The sequence below is a fragment of the Quercus lobata genome, chromosome 6, assembly GCF_001633185.2.
Source record: "Quercus lobata isolate SW786 chromosome 6, ValleyOak3.0 Primary Assembly, whole genome shotgun sequence".
Classification (NCBI taxonomy): domain Eukaryota; kingdom Viridiplantae; phylum Streptophyta; class Magnoliopsida; order Fagales; family Fagaceae; genus Quercus; species Quercus lobata.
In genome coordinates this window covers 33,460,450-33,482,540 of record NC_044909.1, presented here as the reverse complement: position 1 = coordinate 33,482,540, position 22,091 = coordinate 33,460,450, and the positions used below count along the sequence as shown (strand labels likewise).

At 33.9% G+C, this 22,091-nt stretch overlaps 2 protein-coding genes and 1 non-coding gene across 5 annotated transcripts; 1 reads left to right on the top strand and 2 right to left on the bottom strand.

The window, feature by feature from the left end:
- Nucleotides 1–1,974: 1,974 nt before the first annotated feature.
- LOC115994900 (short-chain dehydrogenase ptmH-like) lies at nucleotides 1,975–7,047 on the bottom strand. Its single transcript, XM_031119239.1, has 3 exons — nucleotides 6,256–7,047; nucleotides 3,020–3,179; nucleotides 1,975–2,503 (listed from the first exon to the last, which is right to left on the bottom strand). The coding sequence occupies exons 1-3, from the start codon at nucleotides 6,590–6,592 to the stop codon at nucleotides 2,167–2,169; spliced, it is 834 nt and encodes a 277-aa protein (XP_030975099.1). The 5' UTR covers nucleotides 6,593–7,047; the 3' UTR covers nucleotides 1,975–2,166.
- A 7,202-nt stretch (nucleotides 7,048–14,249) lies between these two features.
- Nucleotides 14,250–14,353, top strand: LOC115951114. The gene has a single exon (XR_004083239.1). It is a non-coding gene; the product is annotated as a U6 spliceosomal RNA (small nuclear RNA).
- Nucleotides 14,354–15,676: 1,323 nt separating this feature from the next.
- Nucleotides 15,677–20,600, bottom strand: LOC115950588. Of its 3 annotated transcripts, none has more exons than XM_031067791.1 (8): nucleotides 19,906–20,600; nucleotides 18,886–19,182; nucleotides 18,440–18,596; nucleotides 17,495–17,833; nucleotides 17,353–17,399; nucleotides 17,028–17,090; nucleotides 16,281–16,413; nucleotides 15,677–15,954 (listed from the first exon to the last, which is right to left on the bottom strand). In XM_031067791.1, the coding sequence occupies exons 3-8, from the start codon at nucleotides 18,540–18,542 to the stop codon at nucleotides 15,938–15,940; spliced, it is 702 nt and encodes a 233-aa protein (XP_030923651.1). In that variant the 5' UTR covers nucleotides 18,543–18,596; nucleotides 18,886–19,182; nucleotides 19,906–20,600; the 3' UTR covers nucleotides 15,677–15,937. The 3 variants fall into 3 exon arrangements, with proteins under 3 accessions (XP_030923651.1, XP_030923652.1, XP_030923653.1); XM_031067792.1 differs by having other exon boundaries at nucleotides 18,886–19,135; XM_031067793.1 differs by having other exon boundaries at nucleotides 18,886–19,130.
- Nucleotides 20,601–22,091: the final 1,491 nt, after the last annotated feature.

Here is a 22,091-nt window from a genome sequence, read left to right as displayed (position 1 = left end):
AATTTCTCATCCACTTCTACTACTTGTTTGTTTCAAGCTTGGTACTAGTATTTTCTCAAAATAGTACTGTGATAATTCCTTATATAATAGAACTAATGCACTCATACCCATGGATCTTACATTTCACTCTAACAAAGTCTAACTATTCAATTTTTGTTGTCTATACCAGGGGCTTATTTGTTATTTAAAAGAATTGGTGTGACAAGCCTGGATATTCAAGATTACCTAGGTGACTAATAACTATTGTTGAAATCATTTTGTGATTGATGAAAACGACGTCCTTGAAGAGAAGGCCCAAATTGTCAAAGAAGGTATGATTTTTAATTTTTTTTTAACAATTTTAAGTATATTTTATAAATATTTAAAGGTTATATGAAAAAAATAGAAGTTGCCTGCCCCAAAAGAAAGCATTGATCAAATAATTTAGTAATTTTTCCTAAAAAGAGAGAGTTTAGAGTTGATATATAATTGCAATAGAATAAAATAGTTTGGTAGTAAGTTTTGTGAGTAAATAGTAGAAGTATGGAATCCCTAATTTTTAGCTCAATTTCAATTTCAATTAATACGTTCAAATGAATCAAATCATTCAACATTGATAATATATGCAATTTGGTTAAAATTTCCTATTCTCAAGATTTTATCAAGAAATAAAAAAGCTTATATGATACTTCAATTATAACATTGCGATATTGATTTGTCAAACATGGATGAAGTTTTGCAAACAATTTATATATTTTATATTTTCACACACACACACACACACACACACATATATATATATATATATATTATGTGGATTTTTTAGGGGTGCGTCTATTTTTTATTTGAGTTTATCTTGACATAATATATAGTTCGGCCCCCCCTCCCAACTCAAAATTCTTGGCTCCGCCACTGCTATAGTGGGGTGTTTTGTTTTTGTTGTTGTTGTTGTACTGTGTAAGCAATTTGTTAAGAGTTAGATAAATTTTCAACTTTTTGGAGGGGGGGTTTGTATGTTATTTTCTTAACTAAGCGTGGGCAAGCTCAGATAAATTTTCATAGGTTAAGTTTGTTAGAATATATACTATTTAATAGTTCTTGTTTAGTAAATCAAACGTGAGTAAATTTAGTTAGAATTGATTATTCTAGTAAATAATCTAATCTTTGAAAAATTATACTCACTTCTCTTGAGGTTAGAAATGACAATGACCCCAAAGTTTTGCAGAAATGAAATTCCTCTTGAACTACAAATCAATCATTTTTAATATTTAATACAAGAAGGAAATGGATTCCCCAGCCTTCAAAAGGAAGGGGGTTTAGGGAGATATTTGTGCAAAACTAAATTAGGGATCACTCTCATTTTCTTATTCCTCAAGGGAGGTTGGTGTAATTTCCCTTTAATCTTTTTAACTTATGAAAGGTACAAATCTGATCAGAATATTGGGATAATAAAGAGATTAGACTAATGTATTTTTACATTGTTTAATTAACCATTATTGATGTATTTGACGGCACATATTAGGCTTGGAGATGCTCTCTCTCAACTTGTAATATATCAAGGCATTGTTCAAAACGACATACTAAATGTATCAAAACATTACGTTTTAACTAAATATTTGTACAGGATCATATATGCGGATCAGACCTGCATGTATCATGTGTAATACCCTTTATATTTTCCTATATTGACATTGTCCTATGAGACTTCTGTCAATTTTTTGTTTATCCAACTTTCACCATCTATCCTGACTCAACTTTTCTCTAAAAGGATCTTTCAATTGTCAACAATGCAACATCGAGAACAACGAGAAGTCATCATCCATTGAAGTCAAAGATTACATATAATTCAGGAGATAAAAACAGCGAGTTATTCCATCTCTCTCTCTTGTATTGTGAATGAACGGAGTGCTATATGCACCTAATAAGGCATCATCGTGCTGGAATACTAGGATTCGTGTGCATGTTTTTAGCATTTGGGGGCTACCAGATATGATCTTTTTTTTTTTTTTTTTCTTATGAGTGAATAAATTCATCCAAACCAAAAATAGTGCATCCCCAGTACACAGGCCGTATACAAAAGAAGGCGCGTAAAGAATACAAAAAAGAAAGGACAAAACAGAACACACATCAAGAAGTTAATGTACAACATATGACCAAAATCAATATAGGAAACGAAAGAGGTAAAACTCAACCTTTCATTGCTATCTTAATTATGAAATCTCTAATAAAGAGGGGCAGATGGTACATGACTGCCATTGCGGTGGAGAGATGACCAGAGGAGAACCAGGCTGGAGGATTCTTCTTCAGCACTGCAGCCACAGTCTTCTTCGCGAACTCCTCCGAAGGGGTTGACTTAGTTCCTTGTGAAAAATGGGCCCTGGCCCGGATGGCAGCTTCAAAAGGTTTGTACAACTTCCACTCAGGCATTTGGCTGTAGTTAGCTATGACAGCATTTCCTATGTTTGACCTAATAGCTCCTGGGGCAACATTGATAACATCGATCCCAAAATGTCTTAGTTCCAATCTGCATGTTACATGGAGAGTATATGGAATATTAATTGAGAATTTAAGCGTTAAGCAATCATCAAATAACAAAGGATCCACCAATATTCCTACTACAAAGGTAGATTTCAATTAACCATTGGCCTGGCTTAAAGAAAGTGGAAGTCATAAAAGGTGTGGCTAGGAGATGACTATCTTATGACTTAAAAACTATGCTGTTCCCATTCTTAGGTTTAAATAAAGTTACCCTAAATTGTGTTTATTCTTAAATGTATTCATACAAGTTTAACTTGGAAAAGTCATACACGGTTTTATCCTAAAGAAGGCCTTCTTGTGTTTCTTCATGACGATTCCAAGGTTTTCGTTTGTTAAACAGCAATTCTTCGTTTGGTAAGATAATTATTGTCAACGGCTTTGCACAGCTATATTTATGCCTAATAGCATAAATAATTTGCACTACTAAAATTATCTATGTGACAATCATTGTTTTTATGCAGATATAACCCAGCATTAAGATGTATGCAGGTTGTATACAAACCTCAATGTGTCGGTCAATGCATGAAGAGCGGCTTTGGATGCAGTATATACACCAGCCCATGGTCCCGGAGCCAGAGCAGCAATACTTCCAACATTGACAATCTTTCCCTTTCTCCTGGATGCCATATGAGGTACAACAGCTTGAACCAACCGCATGGGACCTATTTTAGAGTATGACATTATAAATGAATATTATTATTCATTGTTTTAATTTTTTTTCATTGATTTAGGAATGTAATCAAAGAAAACAAACAACCATGAGATATTACAGGAAGAAAATAGAAGAACATATCAAATCTGCTGTGAGGGTCAGATTAAAAAACAGATAATTTAGACATGGACAGATTCAAATACAAAGAACAATCTTGTAGCAATGCCATATACTTATAGTTGTTACAAGGCCAATTTATCAGAGGTAGCACCATGTGTTACCATGAATGATGTAAAGAAAACACAAGCTTCATATCCAAAGCCAAACATATGAGAAATAATTAGAAACATTGCATAATGCAAATGATGTAATTTGTATTTTGCATCACTTCAATGTGTTTACTAAGTCAATAATGCAGTGAGGTTCAGAAGTTTTTGAGGATGTGGTCAATCTATTCACAGGATGTAACCTGACCATTTTCTGTTCAAGTTCTTTGTAATGAAGACTGAGCAACAGAAACCCTGCAATAATAGATCCTATCATTCAGAGAGGCAATGCTTTGTCAGTAGAGTATTAGTTTTGAAGTTTACACAAGTCCTATTGCATGGCTTGGAATTTGAGGGCAAAGTTCAACCTTAGTGAAGATCTGTGTTTCCAAATGGCAAATATTGGGAGGAATTTTGAAATGCAATTTTAAATGGAAAGGCCAGCAAAAGATCTCCCCTTAAAAAACAAGAAGGTAGAAAATTTGATCCTTCAGTTCTTTCAACTAAATGTAAATATACATGTATGTGCATGACAAACTATATAATTTTTAAAGTGCAAAAAACTTTAAGTTTAATACTATCATAGATGAAATAGCTATTGATTTAAGGAGATAATTAACCCGATAGCGAATTTATCCAAAAAACAAAAACATTCAATAAAAAGTTATTAACTTGTGTGTTTATACATATATACACATACAAAGGAGTGCATCGATGCTGATTAATGATACATTTATCGTCTTAACTGTAATGCTGTCATGCAGTTACCAATTGAACCATCACAAAGAATAGCGTTGAGTGAGGCCTGAAAATTCTTCATTGGGTGAACTAAAGAATTGATACTAGCAAAGTATCAGTGTGCTGACGCAGCATAAACATAAGTGATGTGGCCTCTGAAAAACTCATTCTATAGCAGATATCAAGTAGATGTGATGCAGGAGCATCTACATAGCTAAATGCCTTTGTGAGTAGTTGGCTGTGTAGTAATTTGGTATGTTGCAGCAACAACCGAGTGCAGTAACAGCAGGCATAATCCAGTGCAGCAGCACGTAATAAACCAGCTAGTGATTTCAGCAACTGGGCTAGGCTTGGTGCAGTGGCTTAGTTCAAGGTGAAGCCTCATGTCAGGGTAGTTGAAAGCTTTAGAAGTAGGCTTAGTGGTTTCGAAAGCAACTTGTTGTAACAGAAGTAGTTAGGCTGCCAGTTAGTTAAGCTGCAGCCAATCACATTGTTTCTAGCTGTCTGTTAATGCAGCAGCCAATGAGATTAGTTTGTAACTAACTAGTTAGTGCTTTAGTTAGTTAGCTCTGTAGGAACTAATCAGAAATAAGTGACGTTTGAGCCAATCAAACTACTTATTGCAATACAAGTAATTTGCTGCATGACTTGTTACACATATTATGATTGAATGACATTTACTTAGCCTTGAGTGCTATTTTCAAAGTGTTCTCTCTATGCAATGGTATTATCCACCTATAAGCTTGCCTCATTCTCATTTCATTTCTAAGCATAAACAGCAACCCCAACCAGCCTGCATCAAGATGGGCATCTATTTTAGGGTCTACTATTGTTGTTTAGCACCATTTTGATATTCAGTTCTAACATTTCCTATAAAAAGCATTACAAAAGAACCTGTTTCTAGATATTGCTTAATTAAGTTTTAAAAAAAAATCACAATTTTCTCCCTGAAGGACATAAAACTCGTTTCTTTTCAAATTTGTTCATTCTAGATATTGCTATCAAATTTCAAATAGCAAGTACCCCAATATTTTGAGATTTACAAGTTTGTCAAAGTTCCAAAGATAAATTCTGAATGTCATACCTTTTTCCTTCTATTATAGCAGCAAGAACTTTAACTGCTATCAATCACTATCGAGAGGTAACAAAACAAAACACGTGTGTGAAATATTGAAAAAAAGTATTGCAGTAAGGAAAAACAAGCTGACCTCAGGCAGGGCAATCTGTAATAAGTGAAGAAATGCCCATTCAACTTAACATTTAAAACAGTAGCATATTGCAATGATAAATTACCTATTGTCGAAAAAGCTTAAACTTATAGGCAGTAGTGAATTTAATCACTTAACCATTATTCTAACACCCTCACTCACATGTGGACCCAGACTCCCGATATTAATAAGTGGTTAAATGGGAGGAGTGTAGAATGCAGGGTTCAAACTCACAAGTCACAACCAATGTTTTAATATTATTCTCAATTGTCCCAAAGTTGAAGCTCGGTGAATTTTGAGAAATAACCATCACAATTACAACATGGCAGTAACGAAAACCAAAAACACAGATTAAGCACATCTTTAAAAAAAAAATTTGTTTAAAAATACAAAATAAAAGGTTAGCAGAAGAATATTTAGTAGAGCATATGTTATGTGCACAATTTTTTATTAGTTGCTTTGAAGGCACCATTACCAAGCCTCCAAATTTTGATAAAAAATACTAATTCAAGAGAGTGTATACCTCAAGTTAGTCTAGCTATACAAAATAGACTTGGTATTAGATAAAATTTAAATACGAAATTCTTATAATCTATCAATAAAACTAATCACAATTCATCCTAAAACCACCAAGTGCCTCGTAGTTCAACTAGAGCCCCTAATGTTTTCAACACAGCCGTCTACATTCGAATCCACCCTTCCCCATTGTACCTATCAAATTTATCAAAAAAAATCATCCTAAACAAAACTAATCTAACTAATCATAATCCATACTAATTCATTTAAATCAATTAAAAAATATATATATCTTTATCATAATTTATCCAACAATAATTAACAAAAATTAGGCTGATAAGTCAGTTCAGTATGTTACCATAGACATTGGTATCAAAAGTTCGTTGGAGAGCAGAGAGAGGAATCTCAGCAAGAGGGCCTACACATTGGACCCCAGCATTGTTCACCAGCACATCTATGTGACCGTACTTCTCCACGACAGTGGACACCACGCGTTGCACGCTGTCGTGGGACAGGACATCCAGTTCTTGCAGGAAGAACCTAGGATCCTGCTCTAAGTCTCCCATCGAAACCTTGGACCTGCTCGTTGCCACGACTTGGCAGTTTTTGGCGGCGAACGCGCGTGCCAGCGCGTGGCCTATACCGCCAGCCGAACACCCCGTGATTAGCACCACTTCTTTGCCGTCAGGTTCCATTTCTTCACGGTTCTGAAAGAGTTTTTAGTGCCCGTTTATTTCAGCTTTCCCAGCCCAAAAGCACGTAACCATACATGTAATATATGCGTTTGGTAGAAGCTAAAAAGCTACTTTTCAGAAAAAGTTGCGTTTAGCCCACGTGAAGAGATTGCGCGTTCTTTTAATGGAGCTGTGAGGAGTCTTTTCCAAAAGCCCGTGCACGTTGAGAAATCCTACCGTTAGACTCTGGAAGAAGTTACCAAATTACCTTTAAATAAATCAAAAGATAAGCTTCACGCCATTTTTCATTCCTCTCATCTCTCTGCTCTGCCCTCTGCCCTCTCAGTAGTACTATTATTAGTTACACTATTAGTATTACTAGTACTACCATTCCAGCTCTTCGTTGATACCAATGATAGAGAGACTAATGAGAGACAGGGAGAGTCGTACATTTGTATGTGTAAATCTTTATTTAGAAATGCTAACGGGTGACATTGATTAATAATTTATTTAAAGAAATTTTTTATGGAAAATAAAAAAAAAATTAATATTTTGATAATTTTTTTTATTTTTTATAAAAATAATATTAAAATTTTTTAAAAATAGATTATTAATAAATGCCACTCATCGGTATGACCCATCTTTATAAGTCCAAAATGAAAGGAAAAAAACAAAATTGGTAACAGTTTTTTCATTTAAGATTTCACTGACCACCTACATCTGGGAAAGCGTGGTGGATATATTATTATTAATTTATTTATTATTCTACCCATAATTTATGGCCATAAGTTTTCTCTTTTATCGTGTCACACCACCAGTGGTTCATCCAGCTGGCTGGAATGACTAAATGAAATCTGATAATGATTTTCTTTTTTTGGTTGAGAAGGAAATCTGATAATGATTTTGATGTTTCCAATTCCATCCAAAAAAACCGCGGATTAGTCATGGGCGGTAGTTAGTGGAGAGTGTCCTTATATGGCTCATCCTTATCTTTTATCAATCACACGAGGAATTGTGATATTTAGAGTTTGTTTGGATAGAATTTATTATTGCTGAAATTGAAAATTGAAAATATTATAGCAAAATAATTTTTAAATATGTGAAAAGTACCGTGGGACTCATTTTTAATATTTTTAAATGCATAAACAGTACTACTACAGTACATAAACAGTAACGAAACAGTGAAAATTGTCTCTGAACAATAAAATCTGTCTCTCCTTAAACGCGTGAAAGTGAAAAAAAAAAAAAAAAAAAAAAAAAAAAAAGGGAAAAACGTGGACGCAGGATTCAGCAAACGCTGAATCCAAACCCACCCTTATTATGCCAGTTTTTGAGACACTAGAAACACTCAAAAACCGCACCAGATATGCTCGTTAGAGCTTTAATAGGGTCGGGTCAATTAGTACTTTCTCGCATGAAATTTTTTATTTTTTTAAAAATTATGTCTTTATCTTGGTCATATAATAATAGTAAATTATTTAGTATGAAATGCATTACTTTTTCTATCCAAAAAAATATATATAGCTTTAAATTCACTATCCAAGAGTTGAGCTCAACAAATTGATACTTATTCAATAATTATAAAATTATACAAATCTTAATATTACTGATCAAAATAAATAGCACATACAAAAAGGTGTATAGTCTACTGTAGAGTCAAGGGCCTAGCCCACATATTGAGCCTTGGGTTTTGGGCGAGAGCATGGTGATCTGAAGACAAATAAATGGAGGTGGCAGAGTCAAACTTAGAATCTAATAAGTGAAATACGAATGGGAGGGTAGTCCGAGGAGGAATGTCTCCGAGGATAGACTAAGCACAACTCAAATATGTCTCATAAAAAGTCAAGGTGACCTTCGAGGAAGCTTCAGTGATAGGGACATGCCTCATGAACATACAAGTAGGATGGGAGCTAGGAAATATCTAAAGAAAAGCTGTTGCCACCGCATTTAATGCCTTGCAGCTAACTTTCTGACCACATTTATGTGAATAAAACCCCTGAACAGTGTTATCTTGGTTACCACAACTAACAGAAGGCCAGAGGGGGTGTTTGATGGAACAGACACTCGAATAGTGGCTCAAATAATCAACAGATGTAGGATCGAGATCATCTTGAGGGACCTATATAATGTAAGAGGTCCTTCATTGATAAAAGGGGGATGGGGGAATAAAGAAAAGGCACTGTAGCAATCTAAATTGTACTTGTACTCTGTTTAATTGATTTATATAAAAACTTACCTCCTCGAACGGTGAACTCATTTAGCTCTATATTCTTTGTTCTTGCTTAATCATCCTCTACATCCATACTAGCTGTTGTCAAATTCATTAGGGTTTAGTTCTTTAACCCACTCTCTACAAATTCATTGTTTTGAGCTTTTTTGGCCTAAGTCCATTCATCCTGGACTGAGTCTCGAATCTGGTCCTTACATCTACCATTTGAAAATCTAATTAGAACAAACACATAAATTTCACTACTACATAATATCAACATCCCAAAATATAAAAACAAAATTACAAATGTCCAATTAGATAGCTAATTTGACAAAGAATAAAAACAAATGAATTTTTTTTTAAAATCTTGAAAACTAATATCATAGTCTAATACCTTGAAAAATGATCTAAAAGTTGTATTTAATTTTTGATGCATTATGGTTGGCACTCTATTTCAATTTGGGAATATACATCAAATTTTGATTATTTACTTATTTATATATGGTCTCTTTTATAAATATTATATTATTGTTAGGCAATATACACTCCAGAAAAATTTTATTTTATTTTGGCTATGGACTGATAAGAAATAAGCCTAATCATTCCTAATTTAAGCCAATTTCATTGATATACTCCATCTTTACCCTTTACACACTAATAAATACTTCTCATATATGTCTATAATTTCAAATATTTGTTTTAAAGTCTATTGCATCCAAATTATTTTGATAAATACTTTGTTATTTAATATCTAAAATCTTTACTTATCTTGTTATTCAAGCAAGAAGAATGTCTCAATCTTTACTTATTTCATGTAATCATCAATTCATTTGCATGCAACTAGATAAAATTCTCAATTGTTTTCTTGAGACTAATGTATTTGAATGATATTAAATATAAATAGATGCTTTTTTTTTTTTTTTCAAAATTTGATGTTTTTAGGGAATAAAAAGTCACGTGCGTTATATTTGTCAATTGAGTTTGGGTTGTACAATGTAAAACCCATAACAAACAAGTAAACCAACTATGTCTTAAATTTTTTTTTAAAAAAAGTATTTAAAAACGGACCAGGACACTAGTTAGTCGGGTTGACCCATAAAAAAGGGTCGAGTCATGGATCAACCCATTTTTTATTTGAGTAAAAAATTTTGGGTTCAGGTTGGCTTAAAGAATCCAACCTGTTTTGCCAAGTCTCTGTCATTTATTGCAGAAGTGATTTTTTTTTTTTTTTTTATATAAAAAATTTCCCCTTACAATTCGATAATTTAGGCAGAGAGAATTTGTATCCTATACATGGAAAAAATGGCTAAATACCACTTATTTTAAAAATATTTATCCAAACTCCACCATTTTCAAACTATGTAGCAGAATACCACCCTTTTGGAACTCAATATTATGAAAATCGAGTTTCACATGAGTAACTTGCCGCAGTGGCAAGCGGTGATGTGGCTTTTCTCAATAAAAAAATATCACATGGAACTCAATATTTTCAAAATCGAGTTGAGTGTAATTTAGAACTTGACATTCATAATATCTAGTTCTTTGCAAAGTGTCGGGGACGTTTTGCGACAAGGGCCAAAAATGCGAAAACGGCCCAAATCTCCCCTTGGGTTCTTTAGAAGTGTTTGTTTATGGAGAATCAAGCCCAAATTTCACAATGTATAAAAAAACAAAGGCTAATGGTGCTTTGACAAGAGAGAATCAAAATGCTAACAACAAAAGTGCAGAAAAAGCATAAAAACATAATAGGTCTGAAATTTCGACTCACAGCTACACAGAAGAGGAAATTGAGGGAGGTCGTGAGGAAGAGAGGGAAGGTTCCCCTATACCAATATTTCCACCCCCAAACATTGGAATTGTGAGATTATTGACTGGCTTAATGGGATTTTGCTCTGAAATTTCAGGTCTTTAGGTAGAACGTGGTTGGTTGTTTTTTTAGTTGAAGAAAGACTCTTGTATTGAGCTCGGGGTGTTGCTCTCAGAGTAAAACGTCCTCCTTTGTTTTGAATCTGATTTTGGAATTTATATTGAGTTTGGGGTGCTCTAAGTGACTGATTTTTGGTCAATAGAAAAGGCTTTGGACCCCAAGTTGTTAAGCAAGTAGTAATTTTCAGGTTTGCTTTTATTTGGATAAAAGGAAGGATTACTTTTATCATCATTAAGGGAAATGCTTGACTAAACTTTCATTGGCTCCTCATTTTCAGTTGTTTCAGACCATTGGGAGGCTCAACTAGATGAGAGCTAGCAGCTGAAGTTGGCCAATGAGAGCCAACCATTTTTAAAGGAAAAAAAAGGTTTGGACAAAAACTTTGGGCCACAGTCACATAGAGCATAAAAGCTGTTTTGGGGTGGAAATTTTGGATACAAGTCCTCTTCCATGAGCCTAAGGTGCTACAAGTGTTCCTTGCCCACTTGGTAGCACGCATGGGCTAGGCTCATGTAAAAGGTCCGAAAGGAATTGACCCATACCCTCCAAACCACATTTCCTCAATTTCCTCAAAAAGTTACATGGGCTTGGGTCATGCTTAAAAGAATAAAATAAAATATAATACATGAATTGGACTTGTAAAAATGTGTCGCGAAAATGGGTATTAACACAAAGTTACCTAGAGATGAATCTACAAAGGTACTTGATCACCTTGAAAGAGCGAACAATCAAATGCAAATGTGATTATACTGTTTCCATGTAATCCAAAAATTTAGGAAACATCTAAAGGGGAAGGCACAAGAGTGAGCATCAAGTCCATTGATGAAATTACAAACTTATAAGATGACAAAGAAATTTCAGACTTTTCAGATTCAAGCAATGATTATTTCCAAAAACTACCTATGAACTTAAGACATTGTTGTTAATGTCTAACAAAAGGTGATTATGTAAGTTGAAATTTTGTAATTTAAAATTTGTGCTAACTACCAATAGACCTTTTTGAAATATTTTTCCGCGGTGTCTTTTACACAAGGAAATTTTTGGGTACTTAGATTTTATTATTTATTTTTCGAAACACAAGCCGAAAACCAGTGACATTTACAAAATCCAAACAATCCAAAATGGTTAAAAATACAACATCAACTATGAAGAAGAGACTAGTCGATTGCAACCAATGGCGGAGTCAGGATTTCAATTTAGGAGGGGCAAAATTAAAAGACACTATAAAAAAATAGCCTAAAGAAAATTAATCAATATTAATAAGAAATAAATAAATAAATAACTGTAAACAACTATAATTGTTATAACATTTTGTTGTGTCTCTAAAATTACTTATTATTATTATATTATATTGTGTGTAATATTAATATGGGGCCCATTGATTGAGTTGTTGTGGCTGGTTTGAAAGAAAAAAAAAAGGGATTGGGGAGAAAATATAAAAGGATAGCAGGAATGGTGTGGTGTTGTGAAATCATGGGTGATAGTGGCTTTAAAGAAGTGACAGTTGGTGTCTTGTTCTTAGGTGCTAGGCTTATTGATTAAGTAGTATAGGTTTTTGGATTTTTCTTATGTCAATGATACAGATTAGTTATTGTGAGAATGCTTCTTTGCTTTTTCTTTTCTCATGTCAGGAGGGGCAAGACCTAAAAGAGTTAAAGTTGTTGTTCATTTAAAAGTCATTTTTTGAGGAGCTAGGGGGGCACTTGCCCCCTCTCGCCCCACCCTTGGCTCCGCCCATGATTGCAACAACAGCTATTTATATAAACAATATAGATCTAAAATGCTTCTTAGTTTCAGACAACTAGTGTCATAGTAACTATATTGAAATGGAAACAACAATGATTTCATCAATGGTAATTGATATTCTCATCTCAATAAGATACATGGCTACCACTTAACATGACATACTGAACTAACTTCACTATAAACAATATACATCTAAACTGCAGCAAGATAAAGTTGAGTTATATCTCAAAAAAAAAAATTAAAATAAAAATTATTTTAAATGAAAAATTATTTTTCAACCATATACGTCCAAATTAAATGAAAAAATATTTTTGAACCATAGTACAATGGAATCATGTAAATGGTTTCTTTTATTCAGTAGGCTACAACTTCATATTAGCATCAATGTTAAATAAGTAAAAATAAATCAAACCACTTGGTAAGCAAACCCACTAGTAAAGAAAATACAGTAATTTAGGTTAAAAATTGTACCTTATGGGTTTGACAAATCAACTTCAATTTACTCGAGAGAGAGAGAGAGAGAGAGAGAGCTCAAATGGATCAGATTTAGGAATCTTCTGGTGGAAGGAGAGCTATGGACTGAGCGAGAGAGGGGGGGAAGCGGGGGGGGGGGGATTTGGGTTTTGGTGAGAGGAGAGGTAGAGAGAGATGGATTTGATTTCCATGGTAAGGAGAGAGAGAGAGAGAGAGAGAGAGAGAGAGAGAGAGAACAGATTCGTTTGTTTCTGGGTTTAAGCTGCATTGGAACTTGATATCTTTAACATCAAGTTTCGCCTTCTTTTTTTTTCTTTTCTTTTTTTTTTAAATATAAATTGCAAAGAACTTGATATTATGAATATCAAGTTCAACTTAACATAGAACTCCATATTCATAATATCGAGTTCCATGATTTTTTTATTGAACAAAGCCACATCACCGCTTGCCATTGTGGCAAAAAAATGCATGAAACTCGATATTTGAAATATCGAGTTCTAAGTGGAACTCAATTTTCATAATATTGAGTTCTAAAATAGTGGTATTCTGCTAAATAGTTTGCAAACAGTGATGTTTGGTTAAATATGTTTTAAATAAGTGATATTTAGCCATTTTACCCCTTATGCATTTCTGGTTATAACATGTGCTAGTTTATTTTATTAGGAGTTGAATCTTACTAGTAGAATTTTAGTGTTTTACAAAATATGGTGAATGTTGTTTTTAAGTTTTGAGTTTGTAAAACATAAATAGTAAATAATGAATTTATAATCATCTTTAAAATTATTTTCAACTTGAAGATCCAATAAAACAATTTTTTAGTGGGTTGCTAAACACCCTTTATTATTAGTGAGCTGCTAAACACCCTCTCTTTTTTTTGGCTTAAAGCATTTATAGATTTATAGTTATAAAAAACAGAGTGAGATTATCTTCGCATCTAAGTTTATTTTGTTGTATTTCTCTCCCACTCTTATTAATAAGACCCCAAAACTAAGTATCGATTTGCCAATGGCATGAGATGTCAATTTTTGTAAACCAATCTCTCACACTTTCAACATTAGTCATTCACCCTCTCACACGAATTGGGAATTCAAGTTCAACTTTCTTTCACCATGCCTTAACTAAAACAAAGTAAAGTCCACTTTAAAAAAAAAAATAACAAAAGTTTATCTCTTTTTATTAATTTTTACTCATGAAACATAATATTTGATTCTCTATATGAAATTAATATTGATTTTATTGAATTTATCTTTACTTGAGCATGTTGATGCTATTGGATGATTCTATTGTTAATAGTTAATGCTTTTGATAATTTAGATTATATTGTCCCTTCGGGGACATCCGATAAAATTGGAACGATACAGAGAAGATTAGCATGGCCCCTACGCAAGGATGACAAGCATAAATCAATAATTTAGATTATATTGTTAGGACAAAATTTAATTACAAACTTGGTTGTAGTTAAAGGTTATAACTTCCACTAAAAGATTTAACATTGCTACATATTTCAAAATTTTAGTCGTTGAATTGCATGTTTCTTATGTTCTTAACACACGTGTCAAATTTCATGTCAATCGAATATTATTTACTATTTAATTCATAAACTTACTTTTGACGCATAATTTTAAACTACAAAAATTTGAAATTTAAATATTTAATTAATAATATAACTATTGATATTTGATTTTCTGGAAATTTCGCAATAAATTGTTATTTAATGGTGAATTTGTCAAAATTCACATCCAATGGAAAAATATTGCGTAGGGTTGTAACCATTGGCCAAGCTTTGTCCATATTGTTCTACTTTGTCCCACCCTATCTTGGGTATATATATTTATTTAAGAGGTTTCTTAAAATATCACACTTGAACTTTGATGTCAGTGTTAATATCATTCTTGAATTTTCAGTTTGAACAAGTCTTTGGAAGGTTTACAGATCAAATACACTCAAATTAAAGTACAAGGATGGTATTAGTTTTGAATGCAATTGACCCATATCATTCCGAGTCTGAGAATGATTCATTTATGCAAAAATTCAACTAATGGCATTTGTGGGCAATCTAGAGTTTTCAAGTCCAAAATGCTTGGTAACTGTTGATTTCAATTTTCAATAGCAAATCTTTCGCATTCATTTGAAAATAATTCATTTATACATGGTGACTTCATGGTACGAGTTGGAATCAAGGCTTTTCATGCCCGAAAGTTGCAAAAAATGCAAATGGAAGAGCTGGGTGTTTAATTTGGGTGAGTATCTGTTTGGTCGATTATATGGGTTAAATGATGGTTGTTGTGGATCGTTGAGTTTTGAGTGGGTTTGGGTGAGTGGGTAAGTTTTTATGGGTGGACCACTCTTAAAAGTTAAAATGGCCTGACTCAATTTGAAACAGATGACAGTAGTTTTTTGGGTGAGAAGAATACTAGACACCTCTTACATGATAGTCCTGTTGTATTGAATAATTTCTCATTGTATAGACTATAGAGTTTTGAACAACATAAATAAGTCCCACAAGATTCTTAAGAATAAGCTGAACATGTAATTATCACATTTATAGAAATCTAAATATTCTTAATCAAACCAAAAGTAAACATGAATTCAGAATTTTAGACATAACATTCTCAGAAAATTGGACCATGAGCATACTGAATCTCATAAACCCAAAGCCATGCAAACATAATATGAAAACCCACTTAAATACTACCTTGAATCTAATTCAACATCAAATATAGACAAATCTCATCAGGACCCCGTTATATGATCAGTGGATTGGAGTAGGCTTGTTCCATTGTGATTATTAGAGCAAATGAAGAAGAATTACACAGACCAATACGAATAAGAAATGCTCAAGTATTCTTAATTTGAATATCATTGCAAAGGTAACAGTGCATTATAATATAAGAACAATTTCAGTGCTTACAATAGTCATTGGTACAGTGAAAGAGAAACATTCTAATGGACTAGGAACTGCAAGTATTTGCATCTATTTGAACCACATTGATGGTAAAATTGAAGCCAGTCAATCCTCTTCTGACTCTGCACATCAATTGATTCAATTTACACATCAGAACAAAACTAAGATAATAATCAAAGTTTAAGAACACACTCTTCCCCTATAATGCATAAAATTAGCCCATTCAATTCACATTTATAAGGGGAACAAATCTCCATAACAGTAGAGGATGTAAAACAGCAAGGAGAATTTGGTATTCCACTTTCTAAACAATATGAACATAGCAAGCTACTTATAAAATAAAAAAAAAAATAAAATAAAAACAAAAAAAAACCCCAATATAGCAAGCATGCCCCCTCAATGCAGTGTTGACAACATGAACAAGAGAAGATATAGATACTCTTCATACCATGTATGGCTTCCATATTGTCTTCTTTGTAGACTCCAAGGGGTGAGCCATGTACGGATAAAAGCATCTCACCAGGCTTAGGCAGCCTCAATGTTTTGGGTGTCATTCCAACAGACAGCCTTTGGCTACTCACCTGCAAATATGATTCAGATGTCACATCAAGTCATGCCCGTTTGATAACCATCCAACACCTCCCATGAGAAATCTCACAGTATCAGGGAAGTCATCAACCATAAGTTGTTCCCGTCTTCCCCCCCCCCCCCCCCTCCTCCTCCTTCCCTCTCCAAAACCCTTGACACTCCTAGCTAATATGCACTCTTCTAACAAACTTGAAAGTTAGCATGCTTTTATGGTTCACTCAATTGCAATCACTAGCTGCTTATGCTTATATTTTCTCTTAACAAATGAATTGCAGGCGCATTGCTTATCCTTAGATGGGCTTGTCAAAGGATAAGCAAGCCCATCTACCCATATGTACAAATTCATTGGAGCATCTAGGGCGCACTGGTCATTGTAGGCACTTATTTGCATCAGCTGAAAACTTCTTCAAGGTCCTGAAGTTGGACTATAGCATATTGATGAATTGTGCAATTCAGTAAACATTTTTTCCCTTCTACTTGTTTCAAGAAATGAAACAAGAATTTGGTTCCTAACTAAAACTTACCAAGACATTGGATTAGTTACATTTTAATAAGATTGAAGCTTCATACAAAATTAAATATGAAAAATAAATAAGAAGAGACAAACCCCAGGAGTTTGAAGACCATCTTGCATCCCGAGTATCTGAGTTTCTGATGGCTCCTCCAAAACCTACAAAATGGAAATTTCAATCAGAATAACAAGAGAAAGGGACTGAAGTGTATGTGTGTGTGTGTGTGTCAAAGGGTCTTTGGATTTTGGCTCAAACCATGCTTTAATGAGTTAATCACATGAGGTGCAAAAGAAAAGCACATTTCAATGCAATTAAACAAACTCAAATGAAAGTTGAGACTATCCTTTATTTTTTTTTTGTTAGGAAGAGTTGTATCCAGAAACCCTTGTTTGCAATAACATAAAAAGCTAGAGAACATACAAAGTCATTTATTTGCAGATTACCAGCACCTAGATAGCTTGTTTTCACTGCCACCAATCAAGCAATCTTGTGAGATACAATCAATGATAAAAAACTCAAATGTCAATTTTTATTCATCAAAATATCAGAAATTTGTTGATACCTGCTTTGCTAGAAAACTCAAAGCCACCCAAAGATGCAACAGTAGCAGGGCAGTCAGGATAAACCATAGACAACTGGCGCAGAAGAGAAGAATGTATGTCTCTTTCATCAGCATGGTTCATGGATACCTTACTTTCCTTATCATTCCATTGAACTTCAAATTGTTTGTTTCCTTCAGTTCCTACAACTGAAAGGTTTGGAAGATTTTCTTTAAAAAATTGCATTGTGGGGGTTTGTAGTTGTTCCTCGCTGAAATATGAGCGAAGCAAACGCAATTCAGTCAGTAAATGCTCAATCTCCACATCACGAATAGCCCTAATAGCACCACTCTGTCGCTCAACTGTTTAAAAAGGGAAAGAAAGACAAAATATAAAAGAAAGGCAACAAATTGAGAAACAATTCTAAAATCACTCCAATGAATTACACACCATAAATCAAAAGTTCAATAAAAATTGAGTCCTTACATTCATTTCATGATTCAAATAAACACACACACACACGCAAACACAGCTGGTTAGCTGGTAAAGTAAGATAGACAAGACATAAGAATATTGTTTCCTAGAGAAAATGAAAAAAATCAAAACCATGGTGTTCCAAAAAGAACAGAAGTAAAAGGAAGCTTCTCCATTTTCAAATAAAGCAAATGAATTCGGCATGCTTGGCTAACGGGGATATCATTTTAAGAAATAGCAATAACATCATCATAGTTTAAAAGTATCATCCAAACACGAAAACCATATTGCGTATTACACATAATACACGCAGGTCTGATCCACACATACGATCCGGCACAAAAATTTGAGTTGAAACTTAATACGTTCTTTTGATAGAGTTAACACATAATTTTGAACAATGCCTCGATATAGTGCAATTTTTAAGAGTTAGCATCTCCAAGCCTAACTTGTGCCAGCAAGCACATAACCAAAGGGGCAAGGGAAAATCATACCTTCTTTGTCAAATTGGGCCTCATTTTCAACGACGTCGTTTTCATCATTCACAGGTGACGTCTCCACTTTCTTAACGCTTTTCTTGGCTCTTCGCCTTGCCATTTTCACAAGCAAAATTCTATCTCAACCAAACGGCTATTCTTATTTTTTAATTTTCTGCAAAGCAAAGTGATATGTTAATGTAAATAAACTGAAAATAATTAGCATTTTTTTTTTCAATTTTTGCAAAATGTTAGTTTAAGTTAACTTGGAACCCTAATTTTAAGTGGCAAATGTGAAATAAGTAATCTGATTCAAGAGCTAACACACGACTGAAAGTTCAATCATAAGATATTTCAATTGTTTTTTAAAATAACCTTCAATCGAAAATACCAAAGATGAGAATATAGCCGATAAATATCAAGATCAAAATCAGAATATTAAATTGAACGGTTTGAATGCTAACCTTGAACAAAATGGGACACTTCGTAAAGCAATCCTTGAATTTCGTCCCTTTCCCTCTCTCTCTCTCTCTCTCTCTCTCTCTCTCTCTCTCGGTGTTATTAGTGGGAATAAATGTATGATAATCAAACACAAATTCCTCAAATGAAGTGTTTGCAATCGGCACTGACTTTCTGCCGAAGTATCCGGTCCGGCAATTGATCTGCTTCCCTCCGTCTCTCTTTCAAATTTCAATCCGCATTCCGCAGTCTGCACTAGAGTGAAAATGAACAGACTCACTCTCACTCTCTGACAAACACGGCTTAAAGCAAACAAAGAGATTAGATAGTCGAAACTGTCCCAGCTCTTTCGCCAATTAAATCATAAGTTTTTAAGGATAGAAGCGTAAATTCATCTTCACACACTAAACAAACCCAAAACAGAATGAAGTCCACTCCTGCCGTTTTAACGTTTTGGAGTCGTTTTGTCAAACCAAATTCAAACAAACTCTCCTTCTAATCAAAATTGTTTTAGGATAGAAGCGTAAATTCCTCTTCACACACTAAACAAACCCAAAATGAAATCCACTCCTTCCGTTTTAACGTTTTGGAGCCCTTTTGTCAAACAAAATTCAAACATACACTTTTTTTTTTTTTTTTGATAAAATTAAGGCGAAAACCACGTGCTCGTCCTTAAATTTTCATGCAATTTTCATTTTAGTTCCTAACTTCTTTTTTTTTTCACTGTTTTTAGTCTCTAAAATAAAAAAGATTAAATTAAATACCAAATAGGAAATTTTCTTCAGGTTCTTCTCAAATCCAAGAAGCAACCAAACCAATATCTAGCAAACCCCAAATCCAAATCCAGCAACCAAACCCAATCTCCATCCAATCCAGAAAAACAAAAAATAAATCCCAGAAACAAACCCATAAACACATAAAAAAACGAAAGAGGGCAAAGATGAAGAGGAGCCCAGATCAAGAATCATAGTAATAGACACAAAAACATGAATAAATCAGGGAATTGAGGAAGGTTAGAAAGGTACCACCAAAAATCTTCGACGGTGTCGAAGGTGGAGACCTTGCGGAGAGAGGTGCTAGATCGGACCTTGTGGTGGCAGATCGGACCCACCACCACTTCCACTAGTAAAAACCCGTTACTCTCTTTTGCTCCATCACTCATTTCACTCCTCACTTTCTTCACATTCCACCTCTCACAGCTCCTCTTCTCTGCTTCTCTCTCACTCGTCTCCTCGCCCTATCCCCATTCCCCTGCTTACCCTTTTGAGCTCTTTCTCGACCTCGTCCGATTCTTTCTCGTTTCGAACTCTTTGGCTTCTGTATCGCCGGATTTTCGGACCCGGGCTAAGGTTCCTCTGAGCTTTGTGTTGTTTGTGGCGGCCTGTGCTGTGTCTGGGTTTGTGGGGTTAGTGTCTGTATTCTAGGTTCTAATTTTGTTTTGTTTTGTTTTTTTTTTTCTTTCTGTTCTCAAATGCGTTTCATATAGATTTGTATATTGTTTTTTGAAATTGGGCCGGTTTGTTTATTGGATTTATTTTTTGTTTTTCTGGATTTGATGGAGATTGGGTTTGGTTGCTGGATTTGGATTTGGATTTGGGGTTTGCTAAGAGATTGGTTTGGTTGCTTCTTGGATTTGAGAAGAACATGATGAAAATTTCCTGTTAGTATTTAATTTAATTTTTTCTTCTTGTTGTTTTTGTTTGTGTTCTTCTGATATGGGTTTGAGTTCTTGGTTGCTGGGTTTGGCCTGTGAAGAACAGGAAGGACAAGTTGAAGAACATGAATACTAAGGAAAGAAAATTTTAGTTAAAATTTTAAATTAATTAGATTTAAGGTTTTTGTTTAAATTTAATTTTTTTAAAAATTTCTGATGTGGCATTTTAAAGAAATTAAAATGCTGACATGGCATATAAAAATGTTAAATAATCTTTTTAATAATATTTTAATCGCCACATCAGCTAATAGAGTGTTTCATTTGCCACCTAAAATTTTGCCGTTAGGGCACTGGTGATAAAGACAAAAAACGAGATCGCTTTTTTTATTTTAGGGACTAAAAGCAGTGGGGAAAAAAAAAAATGTTAGGGACCAAAGTGAAATTGCATAAAAATGTAAGGACGAAAATGTGGTTTTCGCCTAAAATTAACTGCACTTTGTGTATTGTCAAACTCCATTTTTCCTCCATGTTATACAATTTCAACCCTAAAACAGTAAAATGATTATGCAATGAATTAACTGATTATAACCGGTTAATTCAAGCATGTGGCTACAATTACGACAATTTAATGAATGAAACTAGCCGTCATCAAATCTATAAAGCAAGCAAAGAAAGCATTGAAGAGATAACATAGCGAATATGATAACAAAGTGAAAAACAAATGTGTGCATTTGGGATGAGTTGAATTTTTCAGCTTATCTCTACTTTCAGATTATTTTTTATACTATTCATGGGTTCCACTGCATTTTTTGATACTATTATGGGTCTCACTATATTATTCAGCTTATTTTTTTAATATTTTTTCTATATTTTCAATAAAAAGTTTTCATTTTCAACTAAATAAGTTATTCCAAACAGACACGTAGAACAACTTCAAAGAAAAACCCACTACAATGATGACCCACCCACCCTGATTAAGGTAATTTACTATAAAAGAGAAGTTTATAAACCTAGTTCAAAACCTTTGACCATAGACACTACCTAATAGTTGAACTTATTGGTATGACTTACAACAGTTTTAGAATTTATGAACTCTTCGTACATCACCCATTCACGAACAACCCGTTCATGTTCATGACTAGAACCTTTGATTCATAACTCCAAGTAGGGCTGTACACGGTTCGGTTTGGTCGGTTTTAAAGAGGTTTTTTGCACCACACCTAGAGGGTGCGGTTTCACCCAATGCATGACCGCACCCTAGTTCTAAAGGGTAAAACTGGTCTACATAAGGTGCGGTTAATTTCAACGGTTCAGTGTGGTTAGTTCGGTTATTTGGGCTAGACTTTTTTAAAATTATTATTCTAAATTTTGGTCTTTTAGGCCTCTAAAGAATAGCATTTGAGTCCATTTTGACTTAATTACAACATATACACAACCATTCACCAAGTTCTATAACTATCTGTAGATAACAACCATTCAAGCAGCTTTCCTAATGCTAAAATGACACATTAGCTTGGTAATAAAATAATAACATTAGCTTTTTCATTGCTAAACTCA

Coding starts and splice junctions, on each gene's coding strand:
- LOC115994900 (XM_031119239.1), bottom strand. CDS start 6,592: ATGGAACCTGACGGCAAAGAAGTGGTGCTAATCACGGGGTGTTCGGCT. Junction 3,180..6,255: donor TTTTGATACCAATGTCTATG/GTAACATACTGA, acceptor ACTCTAAAATAG/GTCCCATGCGGTTGGTTCAA. Junction 2,504..3,019: donor GCATTGACCGACACATTGAG/GTTTGTATACAA, acceptor TGTAACATGCAG/ATTGGAACTAAGACATTTTG.
- LOC115950588 (XM_031067791.1), bottom strand. CDS start 18,542: ATGGCAAGGCGAAGAGCCAAGAAAAGCGTTAAGAAAGTGGAGACGTCA. Junction 17,834..18,439: donor GGCCCAATTTGACAAAGAAG/GTATGATTTTCC, acceptor CTTTTTAAACAG/TTGAGCGACAGAGTGGTGCT. Junction 17,091..17,352: donor ATCTGCAAATAAATGACTTT/GTATGTTCTCTA, acceptor TCCATTTTGTAG/GTTTTGGAGGAGCCATCAGA.